This window comes from the organism of the source record quoted next, unplaced genomic scaffold (genome assembly GCF_019419815.1).
Source record: "Pyrus x bretschneideri cultivar Hongxiangsu unplaced genomic scaffold, Pyrus_bretschneideri_v1 Contig9, whole genome shotgun sequence".
Classification (NCBI taxonomy): domain Eukaryota; kingdom Viridiplantae; phylum Streptophyta; class Magnoliopsida; order Rosales; family Rosaceae; genus Pyrus; species Pyrus x bretschneideri.
Window position 1 is genome coordinate 4,074,505 of NW_025999831.1, and position 15,728 is coordinate 4,090,232.

At 35.4% G+C, this 15,728-nt stretch overlaps 1 protein-coding gene across 1 annotated transcript; it reads right to left on the reverse strand.

The window, feature by feature from the left end:
- Positions 1-484: 484 nt before the first annotated feature.
- On the reverse strand, positions 485-3,019 carry LOC125473487. Its single transcript, XM_048576365.1, has 4 exons — positions 2,421-3,019; positions 2,134-2,219; positions 1,569-1,639; positions 485-1,416 (listed from the first exon to the last, which is right to left on the reverse strand). Exons 1-4 carry the CDS (start codon positions 2,712-2,714, stop codon positions 680-682), a joined length of 1,188 nt encoding a protein of 395 aa, XP_048432322.1. The 5' UTR covers positions 2,715-3,019; the 3' UTR covers positions 485-679.
- Between the last annotated feature and the right edge of the window lie 12,709 nt (positions 3,020-15,728).

The window sequence follows — 15,728 nt, forward strand, 5'->3', positions numbered from 1 at the left end:
TTGTCTATTGTCAGGGCTATTGAAGTGTAACGGTGGAGATGCAAATGCTATTGCCAGGGCTATTTACTGTTCATTAAGGGCAGTTACCGTTCATTAAGGGCAGTTACTGTTCATTAGGTGAATTGAATAGTGCATTGCCTGAGGGGAGGGTTCCAACGCTGGAGTTGCTCTAATAAAGCTAGACCTACATTCAATACCACGTAGAATTATTGCTTAAAAAGTTGTTGTGTTATATACCGTCTGATTAATTATCCATCACAACTGATAAAACCAACAAATACAACGCTTCACTTTGGTCAAAAGATGCACAGTAACAACTGAATTTAGGCCTCTCCTCTCCTGAGGTAGTTCCCAATTTCTATATAAATTTCTAGTTTAAGTATAGAATTTCTGCCAATGTTCAAAATTAAATAGACCCGATCGCATCTACTAGTTTAATATAAAAACCCATCACTCACGAAACAAAAGCACTAAAACAAAAAGATAAAAAAAGATGAGGACGATAATGATAAATCCAACACTTTATCCAGCATCTGTTTATATATAAGAATCTCACACATATTGCAAGTTGAAACTAGTTGCACCAAGCTCACACTTCTAAATTAACCTCAACTACTCTCTCTCTCCCAAGTTACACCGAATAAAATCCCCCATTGATTTGCCTACATATGCTTTTGACCTACTTGTTATTATCATCATCCTCATCAGCCATTGCACGACTATTCGTTTGGCCTAGCAAGCTACTCATGGATCGGGCTTTAACGATCCCAAGCTTCATCCGCTTCTTTGTAACCAGCAACGGCTTCTTGATCTCTTCATCTTCACCTTCATTTCCTTTACCTTCACCAATATCACCATCGTCCAGCAGCAAAACAGCTTTCGTGTCTTCTTTCTGCGGCGGTGATGACTCCACGGATAATATTCTAGACGCTGATAGTTGCTTGAATTCAGTCTCAGTAGAAGCAATTCTAGTACTACTAGTAGTGGTAGTAGCAGTTGCCGCAGCCGTCGACCGGCTTCGGACACTATTCATGCTCCTTAACCTACCCTTCCCCAAGTGATGCTCACAAAGAGAGTACCCAACAAGCGTTTGTTGGCAACACCTCCATCCTCTTCCGTTAACTCTACTGCACCGCGACCCCTCCATGAGTGCACCTCCCCTTGCCCTCTTTCTTGTTGCACTAGCACTAGTAGTGACTCTATTGCCATCAATCACATGATCGTCTTGCTTCTGTTGAACATCGTCATTTTGCTGCTGTCGAGGTTCCCTTTTCTTGTTCGTCTTCGTTTTCATTGATTTTTTGTCTTTCTGATCATCCATTATCGTCTGTCCGATATTATTGGCTCCTCTCTCGAAGCTTCCTCTTCGCTTCTTCAATGGAAACGCTTTCTCTCCTTTAAACCAACTCCCAGCAGCTATACATATACATATATGAGTGCAAACCAACAACAGTCACAACATGACCATACCAATAATTAATACAATGCAAGCAAGCAATGGTAAAGACAATTTTCATGAATAATTTGTGTGTGTATATTTATATATGCATATAGTATGAATATTTCACCTGGGTGAGAAGAACTAGATGATCCCGAAGCAAACCCCATTAACGTTTCAGCAACCAATATGCTTTCCTCCCTTAAAAAACAACCACACCCAGAAGATCGATGGATCAACAACCACACAGATCAATACGTAGGTCAAATTTTAGTCCAGGTGAAAAAAGAAAAAATAACCCAAATAACCCAGAAAATAAGAAGTGCAACATATATGTAGTTTGAGTTTATAGTATTGGGGACCATATTATATTAACCCATGCTAACGTGCACCGCATGGGTACATTTGTTAAGCCAAATATAAGGAGGAAGGAAATAAAATAAAAATAAAACAAAATAAATAAAAAGGAGCAGCTAGCTAAAGGATTAGATTAGATGGGAAGGTATGGTGGCTAGCCAAAGCTGATATAAAAACAGTATTTCCACTTACACTATAAATATTTTCCTTTCTTTTTCATCCTTTTTTATTTTTCCTTTTAATGAGCTGTGTAAGTAAATCAAGTCTCCTTTCACATGAAATATTGAAGAATTTACTTTACTTAATTATTAATTTATTTTCTCATCTATCTTAATTACCTGATATCATCATCATCATTTCCCTTCTGATCTCCTCCCTTTCTGGATTCTCTCTCATCTTCTTCCCCTTTCAATATCGATATCTCCTTCAAAAATTACACCAGATATTATATATACACACATATATATATGGCCTTGTATTGAAACCCCAATGGTGGGTGCAAATGAAAGAACCATGAAATTAATCAACACACATAAAAGTGCACCAACATCACCATGTGTAACAAAATTAAGTAAAAAAAAACTACAAAAGGGTTGTAAATTTGTGAGCATTAAATTTCACTAACCAAACCACAATCTTGCTTGTTCTCTTTGTTCTTATTCTCCCCAGAAACATCAGAACCCTTGCCTGCTCGTCCGATCGGAAAGACTCGCTGATCGGAGGGCTGCGGAGGGGGGTGGCCCACATGGACAGTTTTCTCAACTGGGTGGGAGGGATTTGGAGGATCATGGCGGTGGTGGGGGTGGAGTTGCACCACGGGTGGTGGTGAGTAGTTGAGGTCGTGGAGGAGGGGATCTGATAAAGGCACCGGAGAGAGAGACGACAGAGGGAAGGGCACCTGTCGTTTCCGGATCCTCATCGGTATTTTTTTCGGATAAGAAGATATTATTACTTGGGTTTTCTCAGGCCAGATTCTGATGCTTTCAATCACACAAACGCACAAAGAAAAGATGTAGTTCTAGATGGAGAAAGTTAGAGAGAGAGAGAGAGAGGTGCAAGAAAACCCAAAACCCATGTCAAAAACTACACCAGGAGAGAGAAAGTATCAAACTTTTATTTGTTGCACCAAAGAGAAGAGGAGGGAGAGGGGTGGCACGTGTGGGACGGTCAAATGGGAGGAGGTGGAGGGGGAGGAGGGGCTGCACACGTGTGGGAACCAGCTGGGCGGGTAGCCGGTAAACGAGAGGAAGGGAGGGGGACAGGGTACGGACGATTATTGCCAGGGTGGAAGGGGGAGGACGAAGAGAATACAAAATGATGGGAGTGGGTAGTTTTATCGTTTATACTTTTAAGAAGGCACTGGTGGGTCCCGCCTACCCTTTGAGAGTCCATGTAACAACGACTCAGATCAGATGCCTTTCTTTGATTTTTCTTTTCCTTTGTTTCCAATGAAAAAAAAAATTAGGGAAAAAAAGAAACTATTTTTCCCAGCTCTCCCCACCACTATCCACTACGTATTCCTACTTGGTGCAAATTGTGGCAGTACAAAGTATAAGATATCATATAATTAAGCCAATTTGTTTAATCTCAACCACTAAAAACTATCCACCGTAATATAAAAGTATAAGATATCATATAATTAAGCCAATTTGTTTAATCTCAACCACTAAAAACTAGTTCAATGAGTATGTGTGTAGAACTCTAGTTCTTTCATTCTTCATTTTTCACAAAAATTCAACTATTTTGTGATAAACGAATATGAGGTTGAAACTTAATGAGTTTAAACCGTTCAATAGGAATATAAAGGGGTTTGGCGGTCGGAGGTTCGAGAGAGGGGTTGTTTTCATGGAGGGCTGGGATGGGGTAATCAGCAGTATTTTCATTATTGGATTGTTATTTTGCTTTTTCTTTTTTTCTAAACGCATTTAGTATACGGGGTAAAAAGGGATTTCAAAATAAAAATTATAAGTTGGGTTTAGAAAGAGAAATGTTGAGTCTGAATAAAATTTTCCAAACAGAAAAGACTCAAGGAAGATAGTGATTTTCATATTTCTATGGAGAATGAGTTACGTGATACTAGTATACCATAATTAAGACGTCTCTTATGAATTTTACAACGTCACGTATAATTTTATTTTTACATGATATTGTATTTCAATATCATGATAGCAGTATACTTATGCCGTGCAAGTTGCTTTAATTTTCATGTGTATGGAGAAGTTGAAACTTTTCTAGGGGTGGTGTTTCCAAGGCTAAAGAACAATGCATCCGCAAGTTCTTTGCTCATGTGCAAAGTTGTGTTCCTTGTTTTATATGTGGATATTGGCTCCTTGTCTTGCGTATATGTCCAGTATCTTTGGTGTAGTGATGTGTACTGGTTCTAGGAGGATAGCAACCCACTAGGCTTCCAAGATCAATATTGGGATTTGAGCCCAAATCACATACCTTAGCTCTAGTTTGGTACTAAAGTGATTCTAAAAAAAAAATAACTATCAAAAAAAGTTGGGAGCTTTTTTATATTTGGTAAACATTCAGCTTCAGCTTTTTTTCACAGTTTTGGGTGAAAAAAAGTCAAAAACACAAAGTTACAAAACCCAGCTTTGAAAAACCGGCTTTTTTCATATCTGTTTTACATAAAAGTTTATCAAACACTATAATACTACCTTTTTTTTTTTCAAAAGCACTTTTACAAAAAAGTTTACCAAACACTCTGCTGCTTTATTTTACAACTGTTTATTCTCACAGCACAGCAGAATCAGTTTTTTTTCAAAGAACAACAATATCAAACCAGCCCTTAATCACATTAGGAGGAAACAAAAAGATAATTATTTGGGTTCTAAACCAAACTGGATGATTAGCCATTGCCGACGAGTCCAAACGAGCGGCCTTGCAAGCGTTATCGATAACCCTAAATTTATTGGAGACAATCATATTTTGCCATGCAATTGCACCTGATGTTTTTCCGATAAGTATTAACATAGCTGAGTTCACATCAAAGAGTGACCACCACCACGTTTGTTGTGCCTCTTTGATCTAATTGAAATAGGCAAACGGATGATTGTGTTGATGTGCATCATTCTCTCCTTCTTATGATTACAAAGCCATTGGGGCACAATTTGATTACAAATCTTGAAGGAGAATTCAAATTTTCAGAGGACTACGAGAAATCCGAATCATGTCCTATCCCCTTTTTCATATGCAAAAAGAAAAATAAAATCTCACAAAGAGAGAGGAAGGGATGCAGGGGAGAGAGGGCATGGGAAGAAGATGAGACGATTTGCATTCCTGGTAGAATTGATTCTTTTTTTTAATTTTTGGTTAGTTTATTTCATTTGCTATATATATTTTGTTTAGGTATAACAAGGATAATGTAAGCCTTAGATCAATCTACCCTTAGATAAATATAAGGGTTCATTAGAAAGAGGAACTCACAGGTCCTCTAAATGAGGACCTTAGATAAAGTTCACCGCACTAAATTTATAATTGTTCCATTAATTGTCAATTGGGCAAAGGTAATTCTTGTCTTAGTGAATAGTAATTGCTTGAGTACATCTTCATCTTGTAAAATAAATTGCCCGAACAATCAGTATTAAAATAATATTTTAAAAAAATTAATTTGTTAGATTAGATATTCTTTTATTGAAAAAAAAAAAAAAAATCTAAACCTCTACCTCTCTCTCTCTCAACCTCCCACTCTCTCGAAACTTCTTCCTTCCTCTAAACCCGTTCATTATGTACCAGTTTGTACAGGTTTGCTTATTCAAATACTTGATTGAAACTGTACGTTAGCAATCCCACAAACAGAGTGCACCACGCCCTTCCACCACGACATGTAGCAAGTTCATAGCCTTCGACTTAGGCAGAGCCGCGTCACCAACCACCTGCGAATTCGTTCTTCCTCCTCCTCCTCCTCCCCCGACGAAAAACGAGTTTTCTTCCGTCGGCAACTTTGCGATCGCCGGCGACGGGTCCGTACAAGGGGTCGTGATCCAACGGCCGCAGCTGATGTGTTGTGGGCTGGAGATGATTGTGTTGGTTTTGGGGGATTGAAATTACCCAATTGATAGGGTAATTGCATGGAGTGGGAAGGCTCTTAGGTGAGCTGCTTCCACTTAATTGTTGAATAGGAAGCCTCTAAAACCTACATAGCCCAATATACGATCCAATAACATGGTTGTTCAACCGGCGAATATTCTCATCAAGGGCCTTCTGAAGCCTTGCTTTCTACTACTTCGATCCAAAACTCGATTTTTCAAGGCTGACAAGTTTGCAGAGGAATGTTAGCGTAGAAGAATCCAATTAGAATTCTATAGGACTAGATTTTGTAATCCACGTGGGACTGTGAATTACTTGCGCGTCAAATCATAAACTTATATATATATATATATGTACCTTGTGACATTAATACAGTTACACTATTCTCATAATTCTACATGCATATATATTATATCATTTGATTGACAAATTTGATCAATTAATCACATCAAATATGTTAGTTGTAAAGTACTAACTACTCTCAAAACCCATGTGTATAATACCAAAAAAACCAGTTGGTCCTGGTTAAGATGAAGAATCTTTATTTTTCCAAACCCTAGAATTTTGATTAATTGCATGCATGCGTTGCTCTTGTTTGAGTGACTCCGGAGGATTAATTGCATGCATGCGTTCCTAGCTCTGGAATTTGTAGGAATGAACCCACCATACACCCTACGTCGCTCTAATTGTGGAGAATTATTGAGCATCATCTGGCAGTGAAAGTGGCTCTCCAACCTCTCATTTGGCAAACTTGCATCGATTACACTGCGGGAGGAGATTTTTATTACTTAACTGCTGGCAAAAAAGTTAATGTTAATTTATGTTTGTATGTTGATTGGAAATGTTAAGCACAATCGTTCACATAAAATTTAAAGGAAAACTAATAAAAATGGCTTGAAAATTTTGAATTTTAACGATAAGAACAAAATAAAGGATAAAGTAAATAGTACCAAAATTGACTTTTTAATGTAAAAATATGGTTTTTCATTAAAGTGAACAGTACCGGAAGTTTTTCGTTAAAGTTCCCAAAATTTAATTGGAGTGAATCGTGTACACTATGAATACTAAGTTTTATCCAAATGTGCATCGCAATGTAAATGTCCACCATTCGAGTATATGATCCCATTACTCTTGTGGCGTATTTAAATATTTGTAATCAAAATCAAAATTGGAGTTAGATTTCGATCAGTGTTCTTATGTTTACTTACCATGTACGAATCGAAACAAAAGTGAGGCTAAAAAAAATTAAAAAGGAATTCAGCTCCTCATTTTGGAGGACTTGAATTCTTTGGGAGAGGTGGATTTTTAATTCCTCGAGAAAGACGGAATCAAGAATGCAATGCTCTAACATGATTTCTAAATTTCTAACATTATTGTTAAATTGTTAACTGGCATATAAATTAATGCATAAGATTAATGGATTTTGGTAATCCTATTTGTTTCTATTCCTATTCTAGTGAGCATATAGTATTACGTCCCAATTTCGAGTTACGTCCAGAATCAACATGTGATGTTTGAAAGTACCTATTCTATCATGCTTCGCTTTCGAGACATGACCAAAAAAAACCCAACTATACAATAACGTAAAAACTTTTGTGTTTATTTCATGACTGCATATAACCTATGTGTTAGACTTTTCCTTTTATTAACACCGACATTTCTCATAATACTTCTAGCATAAAAACATAGGGCTCGTTTACTAATCCGTAATCAAAATGAGAGGAATTGAATTGAGGGGGAATTGAAATGGGGTGGAATCAAAATCAAATTCCCGTTAAAACTGTTTACTAAAATTTCTTGAAATCGGAGTAGGAATCATATTTATTTATATAAGTTGTTTACTTAATTACATGAATCAGAATGAAAACTAATATAATTACTAAATTGCCCATATTCCAAGTATACAGTTTTTTTATTTTTGATAATTTTTTTTTAGAAGACTATGAAAAAGCTTTAAAAAGAATTTGTATGGTTTATCAGATTTTTTCGCCGAATCCTCATTCCTAAATTATTTTTCTTTCCCCTGAAGCCCAAACTGCACCCCATCCGCCAATTGTTTTTTCTTTCTCGTGAAGAGCGCACCACACCCTAGGCCTGGCAAACGGGTCGTGTCTATCGTGTTCGTGTCGTTTTCGTGTAACACCTGTTATCTTAACGGGTCGTGTCGTGTCACACCCGTTATCTTAACGGGTCCTTAACAGGTTGTGTCACTTTACCCAACGGGTAAAGTGACCCGACCCGTTATGACCCATTATGACCCGTTAAGAAAAAAATATTTTTTTTTTAAATTTGCACATACCACACATTGCCACATAAATATTACTTCAAAATATTAAAACATTTCTCGTTCAAGTACTATATTTACTCAAAAATAAAAGCCTAATAAAATAAATAATACATACACTACTAACATATTACACATATTAAATGTGCAAGGATAAAGAGTTTTTGTTTTTAAGATTGTAAGTCTTTCTCAAAAGTTTATACCTCCATTTACAAAATCTTCAATTTACATCGATCATCATGAAATTGTATTCAATTTACACCTACATCTATATAATTATTATAGTTTTTACTTTTTAGGGATATAAAATTATTAAATTAATGTATATAATTATTAATATTATAGTTGATTCATACTTTTATTAAGTATATAAATTATAACATAAGATTTTGTGATATCCACATCCACTAGTGTAAATATTTTAAATTGAAGATCAAATTCATTCTTTGTATTCATATAGGGTCAAGGAGTGTAGCTGTAAAAATTCATCAAAATCAGAGTTAAAATAACCGTTAAATCTTGATTTTTCGTTTATAACCATCGAAAAGCTTTGTCCCATTACTTGATCTCTGAATGTTTTTTTTTTGTGATTTTTTGCTGATGTGATCTCCAAGCATATACAAACAATTTTGACGGTTTGGATCGTTGAAATTAGTTTTGGAGAATTCGTAAAACGATAGATTGACTAACACTTAGAGTTTATTTATACTTTCATTAAGTATAACATAAGATTTGTGGTATCCACTTGTGTAAATATTTTAAATTGAAGATCGAATTCATTCGTATTCATATAGGGTCAAGGAGTGTAGTTATAAAAAATCATCAAAATCGGAGTTAAAATAACCGTTAAATCGTGATTTTTCGTTTATAACCGTTGAAAAGCTTTGTCCCGTTACTTGATCTTTGAATGTTTTTTTTTTGTGATTTTTTGCTGATGTGATCTCCAAGCATATACAAACAATTTTGACGGTTTGGATCGTTGAAATTAGTTTTGGAGAATTCGTAAAACGATAGATTGACTAACACTTAGAGTTTATTTATACTTTCATTAAGTATAACATAAGATTTTGTGGTATCCACTTGTGTAAATATTTTAAATTGAAGATCGAATTCATTCATTGTATTCATATAGGGTCAAGGAGTGTAGTTATAAAAAATCATCAAAATCGGAGTTAAAATAACCGTTAAATCGTGATTTTTCGTTTATAACCGTTGAAAAGCTTTGTCCCGTTACTTGATCTCTGAATGTTTTTTTTTTTGTGATTTTTTGCTGATGTGATCTCCAAGCATATACAAACAATTTTGACGGTTTGGATCGTTGAAATTAGTTTTGGAGAATTCGTATGCCATCAATCAAGTTCCGTGTGTGTGTGTGTGTGTGTATATATATATATTTATTAAGTAGATTTAAATCTATTTATTTTGTACGTATAAATTATAATTGACTGGTACACGGAATAGTACATACATCACGTGTCACGTGTGTCATTATAAAAATAGTGAGATATGTCATGACAGTCATGTGTGTGATAAAAAGTTAATAACTTAAAAAAAAAAAAAAAAAATTTCTCACCACTTCTATTAATTTTCATTTTTCCCTCTCTTTTTTGTTTCCTTTTCAACTTTTTCTTATCATTTTCACTTTTGCCTCCAACATCTTTCCCTAATTCTCTCACTTTTTTGTTTCATTTCAACTTTTCTTAACATTTTCATTTTCCCTCCATTTTTTTTTTCAAAAAGGGCGGCAAGTTGGCAACGGCAAGAAATTGATTATTGAAATTTGAATGGAAAGAAATCACATCAAATTTCAATGGATGCAAAATCATGCAATGCATCATGCATATTAAATTATTAATTAATAATTATTATAGTTTTTATAAAATTTAATATATATATATATATAATTATTATAGATAGACTTAATATTTTGGGGGTATAATTATTATAGTATATATAATTATTATAATTATTATAAATTTTATAGTTAATTTAATATATATATATTTATTATAATTTTTAGGGGTATAAAATTGTAAAATTAATGTATATAATTATGATAGTGTTTTTTTAGGGTTATAAAATTATAAAAATAATATTCTGCTTATCGTGTATCGTGTTACCCACGTGTATACCCGAACCAACCCGTTATCTTAACAGGTGCTTATCGGGTTACCCGATAACGACCCGATTCGTTATCGTGTCGACCCAAACACCTGTTAATTTCGTGTCGTGTCGTGTCGGGTTATCGGGTCGTGTCAGAAATTGCCAGGCCTACCACACCCCATTCCCCAATTATTTTCAGCTTCTCCATCTGTTTTCTCCATCTTCTTCTTCTTCTTCCCTTCTGATTTTTCTTCTCCTTTGATATTGGTCACTATCCACAAAAGACAGAGAAGCAGAGAAAAAGGTGGAAAGGAGACAAGATAAGGGTATTTTGGGTAGAAAAAAGGGATTCTGGATAGAGGCTTTCTCACAGAATTCAAATCCCATCTATTGTTCGGGAGATTGGTTTCGGGTATATTAGGAGTCTGATTCCCCATATTAGATGGGTCCCACATGCATTTCATTCCCTCAAGTGTTGGTAAACACTTGAATAACCGGGGAGGAGTGCAATTCCTATTCCTCTTGTCTCACTCCCCCTTAAACGCGCCAATAGAGTTCTAGAATCACTCATTGGAACTCTATAAGTATGATTCACTAGAGGGAAATTTTATTTGAACCCGTATAACCTCTTTCTACACTCAACTTAAACTTTAATTTAAATTATCTTTTTTACTCTATTGCATAATTACCATCAAGTACAAAATAAATTAAATATAAAACTAAAACTTATCAATAAACCCACACTCTATAATTAAACCATACCATCACCCCTTGTTTCATCCAAATAATCCATGTAATGGTTTCATCTGGCCTTCTAGTGCATGGTTTTTTCGTTTGATTAAGATCATCTCCAAAGGAGGTGTCCAATCCTAAGTGGAATGTCATGTAATCAAATTTGAAGGTAGGAGTAAGCTCCAACCGATATGTCAATCCTATGTGGATTGACATATGAATTTTCATATGTTAAATTTGACATATGAGCAAATGTGATGTCAAATAATTTTTTAATTATTTTATTGTGTGGGTCTCATTAATGCACCAATTATAGATCTTGAAATTTTAATTTAATCGATTTATTTTTAAAAATGAGTTCTACAGATATCATTTATAACAAAAAAAAACATCGGTAGGAAAAAGAGAGAATCTGGCATTGCCACGTCAGCCATCAAATTAGCATTTGACATTTATCTTTTGACATCTCCATTGGAGATGTTCTAAGTCGTTGCATATATAGTACCAAGGGTGAGACAAAATTCATTCAAGCCATGAAACTGGCAATCACTGAAACATCTTCTGCTTCTGGTATGGATTGAATGGTATATTTCCCCTGTCAATTGGATAAGATTGTGTCAACCTCATGCAAGTAAGTGCTGATCAACTCTACAGGGCATTCGGGAGCTGCAATAGTCTTCAAGGTCTGAAGCTGTGAAAAATGATTATTGATTAAACCCTGCAGAAAGATATGAACACACATTAAATCAAATATCACTCTTCCAAACATTACTAAAATCAAGTAAATCTATTGTATCCCATACAAATACAAAATAACTTGAATTAGCCCTATGCCATATCCATGGAGAAAATGGCCATACTTCAGTAGGTGGTTTGATTTCAATTTTGATGAGCTCTCTCCAAAAAAAAACCCAGTGCACCGTTTTTATTGTTTCATAATTTAGTTTTAGTGAAACAAAAGTTGAAATATTATTGATTGGTAACCCTATCATAATATGATTGCAAGGATGATCATATTGCGTAGATTATGAATTTGTCCACTTTTTTGTAGTCTTAACTTGAAATGGACTTCTATTTGCAAATTTTGGATTCGTATTTTCTAAATGGGTGTAGAGATAAATTTATAAATTGAATTAGGTTTGTGAGGGTAGTTTTGACAGTAAATTTGGGTTTAAAGAGATATTGATGGTTTAATCAAAAGTGGTATGGGTGAAAAGAGTAAGTTGGGTGTAAAAAGATGTTACATGGGCGTAAATAAAATTTCCCTTCACTAGATTCCAAACTACTTAACGAACCATATAACAACTAGGATTGTCATTTTGCCTTTCACATGTGTAACAGTGTTTTCCAAAAACAATTCCACAATAACAATAAATAATCAATTCCATGAATCAAAGATGCATAATATTAACGTTTAACTATGTTAATCTGCCAACAAGATCAAAAGTTACCATACTAATTTAATAAAGCTAACCTCCGTAAGGTTTGCTGTATTTACCTACCTGAAATCCGAGCAATAGCATTGTAATCCCTAAGTTATAAACACAAGTGTAAACATGAGCAACTCATATGCACAATGATCTAGAGTTCAAGACTAACTCAAAAGAACCGAAAAAGAAGTGAGATTTCGGACTAATTCAACGAAGTCCAATGTAATCAAATAAGAAGTGGGATTCCCAACCAACTAACGAAATCCAAATGAAGGATGGTTCTAGACGAACTCAACGTAATCCAGACAAAGCACAGTTCTCGATCAACTCAAGAAACCAAGCAAGAAGAGGAATTTCAGACCAACTCAACAAAATTCAAACAAAGCACAGTTCTAGACAACCTTAACAAAATCGAGTGAGAAGAAGGATTATGGACCAACTCAACGTAATCCAAATGAAGCACTGTTCTGGACCAACTCAACGAAACAGAGTAACATGAGGGATTCCGAACCGAATCAACGAAATCCATACGAATTATGGTTTCGGACCAACTTAACGTAATCCAAAAAGAAGAAGAATTCCAAACAAACTCAATGGGATCTAGACAAAGGACAATTTGAGATTAACTCAACGAAAACAAGTAAGAAGAAGAATTTCAGACGAACTTAACGAAATCTAAACGAAGAACTGTTTTGGACCAACTCAACGAAACTGAAACTGAATAGGAAAAGGGATTCTGGACCAAGTCAACAAAATCCAGACGAAGCACGGTTCCAGACCAACTCAGTGAAATTGAGTAAGAAAAGGGATTCTAGACCAACTTAACAAAACCTAGTAAGAAGAATGATTATAAACCAACTCAACGGAATCTATACTAAGCATGGTTCTTAACCAACTCAATGGAATGAAGTAAGAAGGCGGATTCCAGACTAACTCAACAAAATCCAGACGAAGCATGATTCTTAACCAATTCAATAGACCGAGTAGGAAGATGGAATTCTTGACCAACTCAACAGAATCCATCGAAGATAAGGTTCTAGACTACTCAACAGAATCTACTAGGGAACCGGATTCTGAATGAACTCAACAAAATCTAGATGAAAGAGAGTTCCGAACTAACTTAATGGAACCTAAATGGAATACATGCTCTTATAACAATTTTATTGCTTTCAGGTGTTATTGTTGGCCAAGACCAATAGATTGATTGTTTCTTAAGTATTTGTCAAGTTTGTTTGCTTGCGCCATAAGTAAACTAAGCTTCTTTTCAATGATTGTTTCCATCCTCTTTCCTTTTCTGAAATACATTATCTTTCTCTCTCACAACTCTCTCATCTCTCTCCCTCTCTACACTCTCGGCTTTCTCTCAAACCACCATCTCCGAGAACTTTTCACACAAACAAACAACACAACAACGACAACAAAATCCCCACCATCACCCTGGTGGACTCAGAATCAAATGAGAAACCTCCAAACCCTTCCAAACTTGCTGCACAATACATCCACTATTCAACGAGTTTTCTGAGGAATTTCCACGTCATTCGGCGAAGGTAAGCCTTGAACCTCGTCCAAAAGTTGTAGATCGTGTCTTGGTGTATGTTTAAAACTGGTTTTGAGAAGTTTTGGTGATGTTTGGACGTAGGAATCTCATGGGGAAAGCTTCCCCAATTTTTTTACAATCACCGCCACTTTCTAGGCATTTTCCAACCAAACCATGGTGAGTTAGCCATCGTGCAAGGTACCATTCTCTTCATCTCATTGAGAACTATGATTTTCATTTTTGAATCACTTGATTTGGTTAAATATAGAGGAAGTTATGAGCATTTGAAGGTTTGCCCATAAACCGGCCGACTCACGGCCAGAAACTGAGTCGACCCAACCCGATACCCTTAAACTAAATCTATTCACTTCTACGTGTTCATGGCGATGAGTACGATAAGAATAAATTAATAAAATTTGAATTATGCATTTCGGCGAGACGATCAACCAAAGTCAACTCAAGGTAAATTGGTAATTTCATAAGTTCGACATTATGAAAATACAACAAATTAGGGACAGGGTTTCACAATTTACCCCCTTAAGAGAATTCCGTCCCCAAAATTTACTACCTCAAGTAAACAGGTATGGGATTGGTATAAAAGTTTAGTTAAGTTAGAGCATACTTAGGATCTTCTTTTACTCTAGTAGTTGTCAACTTTGATATCATTTGGATGTCACGGCTTCTGGATTTGGTTCCTTTCGGCGCAGTTGTGCAAACCTTTTTCTGTTTGAATTGTCACCTTCTATTTGAAATACAAGAATTCGTGTAGGGATTATGCCTCATCAGTGACAAAATGGAATGATGGACGACTTTCAACAATAGATTAATACTCTGCAACATGTGTTCCCTAGAAATGGCTAGCAGAGTCAGCTTTACATTTGGTGACGTGAAATAAAAAATCTCAGTAAAAGGAAGTCTGGTTAAGACCATCTGAAGATTCGAAACGTGGATGTTTCTCTGCGACGTGCGTTCCCTAGGAATGGTGGCAAAGTCATATCTATATAGAGATTGCTCGAAACATCCGAAGTTCGTGTTGGAAAAAGTAAGGAAGCATCAGTTATATACGTAGTGTAGCAAGTGTTGGTTTGGTAGGATCAAATCATGTTTTCGGACTTATTGTTTCCACTAAAGGAATTATTGTGGACCCTCAAAAGATTTCTCGATGATTGTCTTACGGATAACCTTCTTGCTTACTCCAACAATAAGGTCAAGTTCACTAAACATCGACAAACAACTTTACACTAAATTCTTCAAACGCTGATTTTGTTTAAATTATATACTTTTCTTGGGAGACTCTTTTGTAGCAAACGTTATTCTTATCAATTTCTAAAAGGGTTATGACCGTTGGAAATTGAAAATCCTCACAGGGTGTTGTGAAATACAAAAATATCCTTGGTCTTGTCAATTTCTATCAGCAGTTCTTAATGATTCTTTATGCATAGCCCTATTTCCTTTTTTGCTATGAAACTAGTCAATTTTGTTTGAGATGATGAGGGTGAACAAAGTTTCTGACAACTGAAGTATTGTTTCATTTGATCATTGTTCTTACACCTTTTGATGACGTCAATAAATTTTGAATTCTACGGTGATGTTTTATTAAATGTTTGGCTAGACGCTGATGCAGCATGACCGAGCAACGCATGTGCCTATTTCCTTTTTCGCTATGAAACTAGTCAATTTTGTTTGAGATGATGAGGGTGAACAAAGTTTCTAACAACTGAAGTATTGTCTCACCTAATCATTGTTCTTACACCTTTTGATGACGTCAATAAATTTTGAATTCTACAGTGATGTTTTATTAAATGTTTGGCT

Bases quoted from the DNA above. Each gene is read 5' to 3' on its own strand.
- LOC125473487 (XM_048576365.1), bottom strand. From the start codon at position 2,714: ATGAGGATCCGGAAACGACAGGTGCCCTTCCCTCTGTCGTCTCTCTCT. The intron at 2,220-2,420 runs GTTAGTGAAATT...TAATTTTTGAAG, and splicing joins ACAAGCAAGATTGTGGTTTG to GAGATATCGATATTGAAAGG. The intron at 1,417-1,568 runs GTGAAATATTCA...GTATATGTATAG, and splicing joins ATCTAGTTCTTCTCACCCAG to CTGCTGGGAGTTGGTTTAAA.